General features: G+C 34.7%; 1 protein-coding gene across 4 annotated transcripts in view; it reads left to right on the top strand.

Moving 5' to 3' along the window:
- ATP11A (ATPase phospholipid transporting 11A) overlaps positions 1 to 13,677 on the top strand; it is a 118,051-nt gene that overhangs the window by 65,914 nt on the left and 38,460 nt on the right. For all 4 annotated transcript variants that reach the window (XM_063149941.1, XM_063149942.1, XM_063149943.1 and 1 more), the window contains exons 3-10: positions 2,049 to 2,138; positions 3,269 to 3,349; positions 4,843 to 4,950; positions 7,777 to 7,905; positions 8,416 to 8,519; positions 11,127 to 11,177; positions 12,638 to 12,702; positions 13,086 to 13,167. In XM_063149941.1, the coding sequence (XP_063006011.1) occupies positions 2,049 to 2,138; positions 3,269 to 3,349; positions 4,843 to 4,950; positions 7,777 to 7,905; positions 8,416 to 8,519; positions 11,127 to 11,177; positions 12,638 to 12,702; positions 13,086 to 13,167 (710 nt within the window). The remainder of the gene's footprint in view (positions 1 to 2,048; positions 2,139 to 3,268; positions 3,350 to 4,842; positions 4,951 to 7,776; positions 7,906 to 8,415; positions 8,520 to 11,126; positions 11,178 to 12,637; positions 12,703 to 13,085; positions 13,168 to 13,677) is intronic.

The raw sequence follows: 13,677 nt of genomic DNA, 5'->3' as shown, positions 1-13,677 counted from the left end.
CTTCTCACCCATTAAAGTGTTCCCATGTAATTCCCTTTTATTCACCTAAGAGAGTTTCTGATCAAAGGTGGAGCTGTGGTAGACCACAGCTTGGCAGGGAAAGGAGTGAACTAAGGTTGGAATACGAGGAGAATTTGATATTAAGGGTAGAGGTGAGCAACCTTTTATGGATTATTGTTTTAATTGATTTACTTGATTTCTCAATCAGATACTTTAAATATCTAGTTCAACAGTAAAATTCTATTACCAGATGTTTCATCAAAAACCCTCTAGGAGATTTTAAGTAGAAGTTATTACATAAGAGATTACATTTTTATTTAATGAATGGTGATTTGGGGGACTTGTGTAAATAATTGAACTTTTAATGGTCAGAAGACCCTTTACCATGGAAAAAATAGTATTTTTATCAAAGGAGGTAAACAGGAAAATGGAAACAACTGTTTTTCACTTTTGTTTCCCAGCAGGCAGGGATTCTTAAAAAAATAAATGGATATAATTAAAAAACCGAGCTAACTTACCTGATAATGATGAAAATATGCAATTATTGTCATTGAATAGAATCCATACGGTCATCTATCATAACAGTAGTTTTGAATGATCAGCATTGTAGTGCAAGGAAAAATAATCAAGTCTAACTCCTTGTCTCTGAAAATCCCATGTAGCTGGATAATGAGTAGTGCAAACTACATTCCTGTCTGATGAAAAGTGTTCTGATTGCAAGACTAGAACACTTGATTTTCTAGCTGTTGCATGTCTGCATGCCTGAGTTTTGGCTTGCTCACAGGTGATTTAATACTGAACTAGCTATTATGGAGGATTAAGTGGTAACTTAGGGCATATTTAAGATAGATACTGATTCTTGGCACACAACAGGAAAAGAACATTTCATTCTTATGTCTTGCACATGTTCAGGATTTAACACCCAAGTACAAAGATTGCTGTATATGATGGGATTTCTTATATGTTCAAAGCATATTTATCCTGGATACTTTTTGTCTGTAGTTTTAATAAGAGTACTTTCCTTCTGGAGCTCTGTCTTTTCCTTCAGGGCCAAATTCAGAAGATGTCTAGCTCATGGAATAATTTGGTTATCAGCAAGTATAAGTGCAATCTGCCAAGAGGAGACAAGGCACATTTTTAACAGAGCAAATAAATTAGGATAAGCTTCTTACCCCATCTCATTTGAAATGAAAGTTTTATTGGAGTTGTCATTTTATTATGTGTCAACGGATAATTTGGATAATAAGATGGTGCAGTGCTACTTTTCTCAAGCCATTTTTCAAACCTTTTCACACAATTTTAGCTGACATTTTTTTACATGTGTTCCAATAAGCAGTCCTTGCAATGTTTTGCTGGAGCTACAAAGTGAGCTGTGTAAAAGCACTGTAGTTGAAGCTGCAGCAGGGGCGGGCATGGGGACTAGATGATGTTAAGGTCCTTTATCACTTTTACATGACTTTTTACATTTGAAGTTTTCGCATTTACTGTTTGCAGCTTTATGTACTGTTTTCTATGTCATTTTACAGCACTTAGGGTAATTTGTAAGATCAGTACAGAAATATGCAGCCACTTACTCTTATTCACTACTGTAGTTTATCTTGAGTAGTATTTTCATCCCTGCCAAGGAAGAAAAGAGCTGACAGCTTTTATTTGGTTGTCTTGCTATTACTGTGTAGTTAGCTCTGAGTGCCACCTATCTCGAGTCATGAACACAGCATAAAAGTGAATTAAAAGTGCTCTTTGAAATTAAGGTGCTTTTAAAATCCATTAACAGCTTGAAATAAACCATTCCATAACTAGCTAACTCTGGACAAGTATTGTTGCTAGTTGAAAAATTATTACAATCCCTAGTACAAAGATTATCACGGTTCAGGAAAACATTCCTATTGTAAGAATACATGATTGTTGATTAAGATTAAAATTCAGTAAATTATTGAACTAACAAAACCACTCCTGCTTCTTTAGTTTATCTTGAAATGTGAATTATAAAATTGAATGTGACTAATATTTTCTTCACAAACGTTCATAATCTGTGCATTTGTTTTCAGTACACATTTTGGAACTTTGTACCAAAAAATTTGTTTGAGCAATTCAGAAGAATAGCTAACTTCTATTTTCTCATCATTTTCCTTGTTCAGGTAAGTGCTCCCCATTTCACAGTAAGTACTGTGCTCTTTCTAAAATAGGAAGAAATTGAAAAAAGTTTTAAAATTACCTGATTTTGATGACCATAGAGGTAAATGGTTGCACGTAGAAAGCCTTGAATCACTGATGATTTGACAAAAGGGGTTTTATTTAATTTCCAGGTTGTCAATGTGAAATTAATCTGAAGAGAATTCGACAGCCGCACTAGCTGGACGGCAAGACCTATGTCTTGAAAAAATTGAAAAGAATGTCTGTAATTTTTATCTTGTAATAAACATCCAGATCAGTAAAACTGTTACTATAAATTCTGTTGATGACAGAGTTTTCTTTGTTCTGCAAAAATACTATATTTTATAACAAAATCATGTCTTGATCGCAGTTTTCCAACTCTACTGTGATCAAAGCTTGTCAGAACTGTTATAATAGGTATTGATAGGATGCTTGCTTAGGGAGGTACATAAATGCTTGCTTTTGAAATGAGTTCCATGAATATCTAGTGTGCTGCTTTATAGGTGTCTTAATTCTGAACCTGTCACAGTCACTTATTGTGTTAAATAATAAAAATCTTACTAAGTGAAGAGCTGTATTTCTTTGCAGACCAGGTTCTGTAGAAAAAAAGCAGTGCAGATTCTCAGCACAACTTAAATTCTGTCATTTGCACTCCCTCTGTGAATTCTGCCTTTTTGTTTATATTTGCAGAAGCCCTAGCTCAGTATTTCAGAATTTATTCTTTGTGTGCATAAGAACAGCTCTTTTGTATAACATGTAAAGCCAGTGCCATGCTAATTTCTAATGGTGCTCCATAATTTTGCTTCCAAAGCTGCAGCTTTCCAGTCTAATACTTCTCTAAAGTCTTGCTGGCAAATATTTTTACGAGGCATTAACATCTGCTATTAATGTGACCTAACTACAGTATTGTATCTTCTTATAAAATCCAATTTTCAAATTTTTACCAGTATAGTACACATTCTTAAAGTTTTATTGAAGTACTGGGTTTTTTTGATTAAAATTCCTTGATGTCTTTTAACATATTGAGGGAATTGCTTGAAAGATCTTAATTGAAAGATTGACTGCTAACATTCACAAAAATATAACCAGAAAATACTTGTTCTTTTTGTTGCAGTTAATTATTGATACACCTACTAGTCCAGTTACAAGTGGACTTCCACTTCTGTTTGTCATCACTGTCACAGCCATCAAACAGGTGAGTAATGTAGGGACCAAAGAGAGAGCTGGGTCAGTTTGGGTTTGCTGTCCAAGCATTGCCCCCTCCCAGCCTCTTACCCACCACAGCCTGCTGGTCTGCTCTGGGAGAAGGTTCAAGAGAAAGCCTTGATGCTGACACTCTTCAGTAGTAGCCAAAACACTGGGGTGTAAAAAAGACTGGATTAGCCCCAAGTACAAAGCACAGCAGCACAGGACTGTTGTGAAGAAAGTTAACTCCACCCCAGATGGTCCCAAAACAGAGGATAATTTCAGTTGTCCCTTAATAGATAACTTACTGCCTTCACAGTCTTTATGCTAAATGCAGACTTAATGATTCTTCAAAGAAGCTATGGAGAGTTCTGTTTCTCTTTCTTTACAGTGGTAACTATGCATAATTGAGTATATTCTATACTTAAATTCAGCACTTCTTGTTGAGCAAAAGTTGTGATACATGCAAGTATGCAAGTTTAGTGTGACTTTCCCACTCTTAAGATTTTAAATGTTACACTTTTAAGTGTTACTGTTAGTAGTGACCTACCAAAGCCTGGGTTATGACAGGCTGTGCCTGGTACTGCAGTTCTGTGTATTTCCTTGATTTTTCTTCCCAACAACTTGTGTACATTTTGGGACCTTCTTGAGGAGCTGTACCAACCCCTGGAAGTATATTACACTAAAGTTATAAAGTCTCTATACATTCTCAGATTATTTTTGAGAGCATCCAAGGTAGTGGTACTTTTGTTCTGCATTGAATTTTCAAATGTGCTCAAGAGAGTTAGATGTAAAAGTACTGTGGACTACAAGTGGTATTTTCCATCTCAACCACTGATGACTTTGTCAATCCCATCTTTGTCATATGGCAGGACCTTTTCAATAGAAAGCTGCAGATTCTCTATCCTTTAGTTTGTCTGCTTGTATAAAACACAAATTCATAGGGTAATTGAGCCCTAAACATAGGGTACTCTGCAAAATTTCTCAAAACAAAATTGTTCACAACTGTATATTGTATATAGGGTTAAAAGGTTTGACTTCAATATAAGACAGTCATCAAATATGACAGCCTTTTGTCATGTCATGTCTATCATCTTACAGGATGAAGTCCCATTCTTCCAAAATATATTGCCTACACTACCACCTTCTTGACAACTGCTTTTATGAGTACTGTGCACTTACTTGAGTCAAGAGAGCATGAGCAAGAGATAATCACTTAAATACCAGAAACTGTTGTACACTTTTGAAACCCTTATTCATGCAGATGTCTTTATTGAAATACATGGGTTTGTTTGACTAATTGTAACCATGAATGCTCTTTTTCATACATATCCAGCACAGCTCTGGTACTGACATGGATCACAATTTCATATTCTAGTGAGAATATTTTTCCCTTACAGTGATCAAGGATAATTCTTAAAATTTTTCTTACAAGCTAGAGCTATTCTGTGTCTTTATAGCCAAATGTGCATCACTGTATCATTCAATTTCACTCTTTTCTAGGGTTATGAAGATTGGCTGAGACATAAAGCTGACAATGCAATAAATCATTGCCCTGTTCATTTCATTCAGCACGGAAAACTGGTTAGAAAGCAAAGCCAAAAATTAAGAGTAAGTAACTATGACTTAACAGGTTTTGTGAGTCAGATTTTACTTCACCATTCTTGTACACTTCACACATAAAACAAGTTATGCAGATATGTACTATGATGATGCAGCATTTATTGCATTTAATGATTAGATCTACTGCATACTAATTTTTAGTTTTATGTTTCTGAATAAAAGATTTTTATAAAATTATAAAATTAATTAGTATTTTTATAAAATTATAAAATTAAATTCCTAATGAGATTAGATAAATCTCATTTATTAACATCATTCTAAAATTTTGTATTTAGATGCTACTATTGCCGTTTTTTTATCTGGCTATTTTGCTTAACTGGCATTAACTAACCCCTTCCAGAAATGTTACTTTTATTTTCCATTTTTAACTTGGAATTTCTGTCATGATTTATCTTTTCTCTATTTTCTGTCCACTGTGATTATTGCAGAATCATAGGATGCTTTGGGTTGGTAGGGACCTTAAAGATCACCTAGTTCCAATCCCTGTGCCATGGGCAGAGACACCTTGCACTAGACCAGGTTGTTCAGAGCCTTATTTGACCTGGCCTTAACACTCTTTGGGATGGGCTATAATTACTATTATGCACATTAATAATTTATTTAAGTCAGATTGTGATAGTCAGTGCTGTGTATAGAGATATATGCATATGTGCAGACAAAACACATTCTAAATATTTTTCTCAAAACCCATCAATTCACAATCTCTCCATTGACCTTGTGAATGCTGCCACATTCCCCTTTTGGCATGTTTTCAGAAATTAATTTTTGCTGCTTGTTTTTTTGGGTTTTTTTAACATTATTTTCTTAACATTATTTTCTTTAGAATTCAGAAAATTTGATAGATATTTGTTTGGAATTTTCTTTTTTTTTTAAATATATTTGTTTGGATGTCTTTTTCTGCTCTGCTGTTTTTGGGCATAAGTGTATCAACAATGTTCACAGCCTTTCTGCTGTGACCTTCCATTTGAGTGTGATAGCTTCTGCCTGGGACTTCCTAGTAATAAAAAAAAATTAGGACATCACATGCTTGAGAATTTCAGGTGTGTTAACTAACCAGTTAAATATACCAAACAAAAATAGTCAAGTACCATGCAACTAGATTTTGAATTTTAGTGGTTAATATGTCACCCATATTTTCTTAATTTCTCCCCTGTTTATTACCTTTCATAGGGTGTATATTGAGTGACTGAATTACAGGAGAGACAGACCTTGAAAACATTTGCATAGAAAGGGATACCTGTGTCTATTTGGAAGTGGGTGAAATTCTCAGATCTATGTTACATGACAAAACAGACTCGGTTGTAAAAAGTAGGCCCCTCTGCACCTAAAGCCTGAGGACACCTCATCATAAAGAAGGAAAAAAACGATTGCTAAAAAAGGAAGTTTTTTTCACACAATCAGAGAATGGGTGAGGTTGGCACTGACAGTGGCTCTACTTCATTTTACTGGAGGTTTTCTGGTGCAGCCCCCAGCTCCAGCAGGGCCACCAAGAGCTGTTTGCTCAGGATCCTCTCTAGACAGGTTTCAAGTCTCTCCAAGGATGGAGACCCCACTGCCTCCCTTGGGCAGCTGTTCCAGTGCTCAGCCACCAGCGTGGTGAGAACGAGGTGCACCCACTGCCTCAGGTCCTGTCACTTTCCACCAGAAAGAAACTGTCCCTGTCCCCTTTGCATCCTTAGCTGACATACTGGCAAATAGTGGAACAGCTTTTAAATTGTATTAAGATGATATGTACTAGTACTGTTATTTGGTTCGGTTTGAGGAAAATGAGAATTTCATACCTGATTGTTGCAGATATGCTTAGAGTTTGTGTTCTTCTGTGCCATGTGTAAAATCTGCAATTTTTCATTGCTATTGGTTAAGGAAAAAAAAGCCTTTTTCATATCTACAATTAAATAAATATCATTTTTTATAATAATGTTAAAATTTTATTTTTAGATGTTACTATTGCTGATTTTTATCAGACTGTTTTGCTTAACTGGAATTAAGTGACTCCTGCAAACTGCAAGGATAGTGGAATTTAGCTTTATAAAGATATAACAAGCAATAATTAAGCTGGTTCTTATTATAATAAATTACAACACAAAAGTATATTGAACAGATGTTGACCTACATGAAAAATTACAAAAATTATGTATTTCTGATGGGATTTTTATTAAAACCCTGATATTCTTAGAACATGGAATATGTCTTTGCTACTTGTTTAATCTCCAGAAATGTAGAAAAACTAATTTTTCTTGAATGATTTGCATGGATATTTTGAATTTGTAATTGGTTGGCTGTTCTGTTGCAACATTCTAACGTGATGTAAAATGTTGCCTATGTTTCCATGAATAAAAATTATTTTGCTCACCTTTAAACGTGGATAAAAATAGGATGGACCTCTAGTCAAAAATTCTGCTAAAAATGTATCCTGTTTTCAGCAGCAGATTAAATTGCTGGCTTTTTCTGACACTTCTTAATCTGTGTCTAAGAGTAGTTCATATATCTCCTGCTGTTTTTGAAACAGTTTTGTTGCATTTAGTCTTAAAACAAATATAATATCTTCCATCTCTCAAATAATGTTGCAAAACTTAATAAGACAGTACTAGCAGGATGGTTTTCCTGAGAGGAAAGCCAGAAACAGTAGATCTCAGTAATTCTACAAGGTATAATTCAGTTTTCCAGAGATATCTCTGTAGTTCTTTACTCTTGTGTTAAAATGGTGGTGTAAATAAAAACTGCTGAATTTTCAAAATATTTATGTTAATCTAGGAAATCTGAAATTGGGGCTGCTACATACATGCATTTTATTTTCTTGTGTTTTTTCCTTAGGTTGGAGATATTGTAATGGTAAAAGAAAATGAAACATTCCCATGTGATTTAATATTCCTATCAAGTAGTAGAGGAGATGGAACATGTTTTGTTACAACAACTGGTTTGGATGGTGAATCCAGTCAGAAAGTAATTAAATATTCTACATTTTCTTTCTAAGGCAAAGTTTGCTTTTAATTTTTGACACAGACCACAATATGACTTCATGCTTATATGTGTAAGCAGGTACACTGATTTGTGTAATTAGTGTTTCTACCATCTGACTTCATTTTTCTTAAAATAATATTATTTTATAAAAAGTTCTAAGACATTAATTTGTGATTTTGTTTGTGTCCAGTATAGGCATGCAGATTACAGTGGTAATACACTAATGTTTTGTACTTATATGCTTTCATAGTGACCTGATTTATGAATACACTGCAAGGTACTTTCACATTTCTGTATAATCATTAAAAAAAAAAAAAGGTTGGAAAAGACCGTGTAAGGAGATGCCAAAATAGGAGCATTCAAAGGTGCTTTGTATTTGAATTATGAGCTCTTACATAAGTTAGTAGATTTCATGCTGAGCTGCAGTGTATGTACAGATTAATGTCTTGTGTATCTATTCTTTTTTTATTTACATGTTTTTATTGATTCCAGACTTACTATGCTGTTCAAGACACAAAGGCATTTCACAATGAACAGGAAATTGATGCACTACATGCTACCATTGAATGTGAACAACCTCAGCCTGACCTTTATAAGTAAGACAATAATTCTTACCTGTTTCATTTAAGGTACCTGAGCAATAAATCATAAAAAATCATAATGAAAGGATACTGGCTGCATCTCTCTGGTTAGAGTGAGCTTGAAGTAAGGTAGGTCTTCCATTCATACTCCTTTTGTGGAGGTGGCTCCCTAGGTGTGCTCTGGGGTAGTGATTTCCAAAGGGGAATGGCAAAAAGCAGTTCACTGAAGAATGCAGTGAAAATTTTAGAACTTCAGTTTATTTTTCTTTTAATACAAAAATAAGGAAGAAGTTAAGATTTACTAATACTTAGTATAGGTCTTGATATTGGCACCCATACCCTCTCTGTGTGTCACACACAGTTTTGAGGTTCTCCAGAGGAACAGGGTGTACCACTATATGGAGAAGTTGCCTGTGGCACTCGCTCCTTTACTTTCAGCATATTGTGAAGTATTGTCATTTATGTGTACCCAGTTAAATGGATTTACAGATTATATTACCTAGTTTTAACTAAAATTACACTCACAAAATGCTGAAGTGGCTTAAAAAGACTCTTGCAAAGATATTGCAGATTGAAGATAATAGTAACAGTCTAGCACAAATGCACAGCAAGTAAATGACAAACACTTCAGGTCCTGGTACAGAGCTTCATCAGTCACATTACAAAGTAAAGCCACTGTCAATCTAATCAGATCTGAAAGGATGTCAGCCACAAAAAATTTAAATTGTCAAGACTATTTGAAATACAGATTTTCATCTGCTGTTATTAACCATGAGCCTCATACCACAGGCTTTGAAGTACTGGCTAATGACAGCATGAAGCCATCACAATTAGGAAAACACTTTAGTGCAGAACATGAAGAAAAATATCTACAGTTGCATAAAGTCATACAACACTCAGTATTTTACAAAAAGAACTGTACACAATTCCACTAAGCCTAATGAGAAATCTTGAGAAGCCCCTTTTGAAGTTTCTTAATAGTAATACAAGAAGTCCTGTGCCATTGGGAAAGCACTTATTTTTTCTACCACAGTAAAAAATGGCCGAAATAATATAATACACAGAAAACAATATTATCTGAAGCTGAAATGCACTCTTTTGGCAGCAAATACTGTTGGAAGATGCAGAAAAAACATTGCTTATTTCTGAGGTGTGAAGGCATCTCTTTTCTGTGATCTTGGTGATTAAGAAGCTGGTTTAGAAATCTGCTTGAGAACAGGTTCTTCAGAGTATCAAGTCCATCACTTGCTTGATCCTTTTTTAAAATACTTTGCTCTCAAAGTGAATGACTGCAAGTTGAAACTCATGCTATTATAGGTGGTGAAATTCTTTGGGATAGCTGTTGACACAAAATACTGAAAATGTTTATTGGTAGTCAGCTTGTATCTGCTGATTCTAACTTGAAATTTTACCTCCCAACAAAACACAGTGGTGAATCTTCTTTTCCAAAGGCATGTGGTTATTTTGTATCATAACCAACTGTACATTACTGTCTTCAGATGTGGCCCTACCATGTTGTATGTTCTCTCAGCAGACAGGTTACCACTCCTGTGAGCCTCAGAGGTTCCATTTTGGGGTAACAGGCTCACCAGCTCCCCACAGTTTCCTCTACAATTGAGAACCCTAATGTCCAGCTTAATCCCCTTTGCATTAGGTTATCCACTTGGACAGTGGTATTGCAAATACAGTGTACTGATTATGTCTGGAATGAAGTCAGTTCCCTTCATAGCAGCCAGAGTAGCGTAGTGTTGTTGCTCTGAGACTAAAACAGCATTAATTGCACACCATGGTTTTAGCTATTGTTGCCAAATTTTTACAGTGTCGAACTTTTTGTTCCTCATTTTGCCCCTCCAGAAAATGGGGGGTGGGCAAGAGGCTGGGGATGGACAGAGCCAGGATAGCTGACCTCAGTTGACCAGAGGGTCTGTGCCATGTAGTGTCATGCTCAGCAATAGAACCAGGGCCAGGGGACAGTGTCCCAGAGCAGCTGTTGCTTGGAGACTGACTGGACATTGGCAGGCTCATGGGAGGTGGTGAGTAGTTGCCTTTGTGTCACTTGTTTTTTTCCCTTCACTTATTAAACTGTCAAGATCTTACTTTTGCTCTTCCAGTTCTTTTCCCTGTCCTGCTGGGGAGGGAAGGAACTAGAGGCTGATGGGTGCTTAGCTGCTATCCAGGGTCAAGCCACCACATACAGATAAAATGTACTGACAAATACTATGAGGAAGAATTACTTACTGGCTCTAGGCTTTGGTTTGCTTTTGTTTTAATTTAGCTGTAGGCTTTAGCTGTTGTAAAATGCAGTAATTGCACTGACTTATCTCAGGTAGTTTAGGGAATAAGACTTTTTATTTCTTTTTAATGAGTCTACTTAGAAGATTTATTCCTATTTTTTACACCGCTTTGTTTGCAAAATTTATGTCAAGTTACCATTCTATGTGTTTTTGTATTTACTTGTTTTAAGTGTATATCTATATGTATCTCTTACGTTCTTGTTCATGTTCTGGATAATTGGAGCCTGTTCAGTTGGAAAGTGTTCTCTGTGATACATACTTTCTAGAAAATATTTCTTAAATAATCTATTAGCAGTACTGTTAAACTACTTGTATATTTCCCTTTCAGATTTGTTGGTCGAATAAATGTTTACCATGATAGGAATGAGCCTATTGCAAGGTGGGGAAATCCAGAGTTTCTACACATTTAAATATTTCACAGTTCAATAAGTATCAATAATGAAAATTACCTTTGGTTCACCAACATTGTGCTGCTATGTTTTAATGATAAAATATTTTTCTCTTAGAAAATTCCAGACTGCTGTTTCATAAATAATTGATATTTTGTCTTCTAATCATATTTCTCTTTAGTATTTTAATGTCTTTATTCAACTTCAGTTTTATCTGAAATGTATTTAGTTTGTAAATGATGTTGATAGGATTTTGACAGCACTTGTACAACAATGCCCCATTAGTGTGAGATCTTGGTAGTACAGTAAACAATATAAATAGTATCATGTGTGTTTTTCATTTTTCTTAAATTTTGAAGGGTTTGACCATGTCAAATATTTTTTTACTGTAATTTTACTGAGTGTGTTTGTACTTCTGTGTAAAGTGTCCATAATGCTGTGTGTTCAAGGGAGACAACATCCAACTTGCTGTAGCTGATTTTATTCTGATTCTGGTCACAAAGAGGCAAAGCAATAGGAGAGAAAAGCTGCTTGCTGAGGTGATATTCTAGATCCCAGCATGTGGGGAGTTAGGCAGTGCTGTGCTGGCTAAGTGCCCTGCTATCCTCCATGTGTCTTTAGATATGTTATTTTCTGTCTCAGTCTGCTATGGAAACTGTTGATTGATCTGGGTCATTCATGTACCATTGTTCCCCCAGTTTCTTGAAAGTAGTTTCGGGTTTTACATCAGCATTGTGGCCCTTTTTGGAGTTTCTTGATTTTTGGGGGGAGTTTCATACCACAAGTGCACTTCAAATAACATTGGAAAATGCCGAATGTGCTTCTTGGTTTGGTTTTTTTTATTGCTGTATAGATAGAATAACACTTCTGCATGCAGTCTGCCTGTAAAGTAGTCCTTGGCTTTGAACTCATATGATGATTAGTGTACATATCATGTTCCAAAATGTTATTTAAACTTCATTGCAGTCCTTACATTAATTCCTGTACTCTTCAATAAATTATTTTACCTATATTTATTGGCATTTTGAAAAATGTTTACAGCAAGTATCAAAAATATCTTGTATGCTATTTCAAGTAAAATGGAGGATTGTATTGTCCTTAAGAAGTTCTAACATACAGGACACTATCGTTTATATAAGCCTAAAAAATAATAGAATTAATATTTTTAAAAATAAGTACTGTGCAATTAGGATGGTGAGTCTTTATTTGGGTACCTACATATATGGGGTTTAGGTGAATTGGTTTAAGACTTGAATTGTGAAATTGTGATCTTAATTTTAGGCATATATTCATTTATTTTTAATTTTCACTTAAAAAAATTTAAATATGCCTTGTAATTTGTGAAAATAAAAGGTTTTTAGTAAAACAAATTTCCTGTTTTATGTAACTTCCACTAAGGGCTGATGGTTTTCTAGAAATGTTTAAATTTTCTAATACTTACCTTTTGCAGGCCATTAGGATCTGAAAATCTGCTTCTTAGAGGAGCCACTTTAAAGAACACAGAAAAAATCTTTGGTAAATATTTCTGTTGACTACTTTAATGGGCCCTGAAGTAATAAGCAAACACCAAACAAGGTTATAAGCTTACAGTTACTACTGAGCTTATGATTTCTATTGCATCACTTGTTTTACAACTTTTAATGGTGTTTAATATTGTTACATAGAAATACTTTAGCAATTGGAAACTGTGACTGGAATGGGATGTAAATGCTGCTTAAAATTTCTATGTACCAAGATAATTAAGCCATTTCTAATTTTGGGTTGTCATCCAAATCTGTGGTTTCTTTCTTCAGACTAAAGAATTTTAAAAATAACAGAGTATAATAATCTAATGAACTGTGCTCTTTTGAAGTTACTGCACTGTGCAATCTTTAGTAAAACAAGTTGTCTAATTTCAGGTGTTGCTATCTACACTGGCATGGAAACCAAGATGGCATTAAATTACCAATCAAAATCACAGAAGCGTTCTGCTGTAGAGAAGTAAAATATGTAATACTTATTTTGGGGTTTGAAAGCTGCGTGTTTAAATGGTGCAAATCAGATTTTTTTTCACTGAAAGTGTATATTTCATTGATTTAAATGAAAGAAAAGAGGTAGAGGGATTTCAAATTTGCTTATTTTTAACTATTTTTTAACTTATAATGCAAGTCTTATAACACCATATAAATGAGGTTCTCAATGCCGAATTATTCTTGATAGATGTTGAAAAAATAAAGCGATTTTGATCTAATGCTTAGCTCTTTAATGTATGATGTTTTGTTGTTCTATAACTTTTTGTTGTTCACTTTTCTTTCACTGTTTAGAGTACATGTACTGACAGTTTTCCAAGGTTATATTTTTTATTATCCTAGCATTCAATGCTTTTCGTTGCAATTAAGTCTTGAATTCAGTAAAAATAACTTTTTAAATGCACGTCACAACAGTGCTTGTCTGTGACATGTTTTCCATGGTTTAGCTAAAATTAACAAGTGCCGTACAGACAAACATGGT

This window comes from Melospiza melodia, chromosome 2, assembly GCF_035770615.1.
Source record: "Melospiza melodia melodia isolate bMelMel2 chromosome 2, bMelMel2.pri, whole genome shotgun sequence".
NCBI classification, from domain to species: domain Eukaryota; kingdom Metazoa; phylum Chordata; class Aves; order Passeriformes; family Passerellidae; genus Melospiza; species Melospiza melodia.
This window is presented reverse-complemented; position numbering and strand designations above follow the sequence as displayed.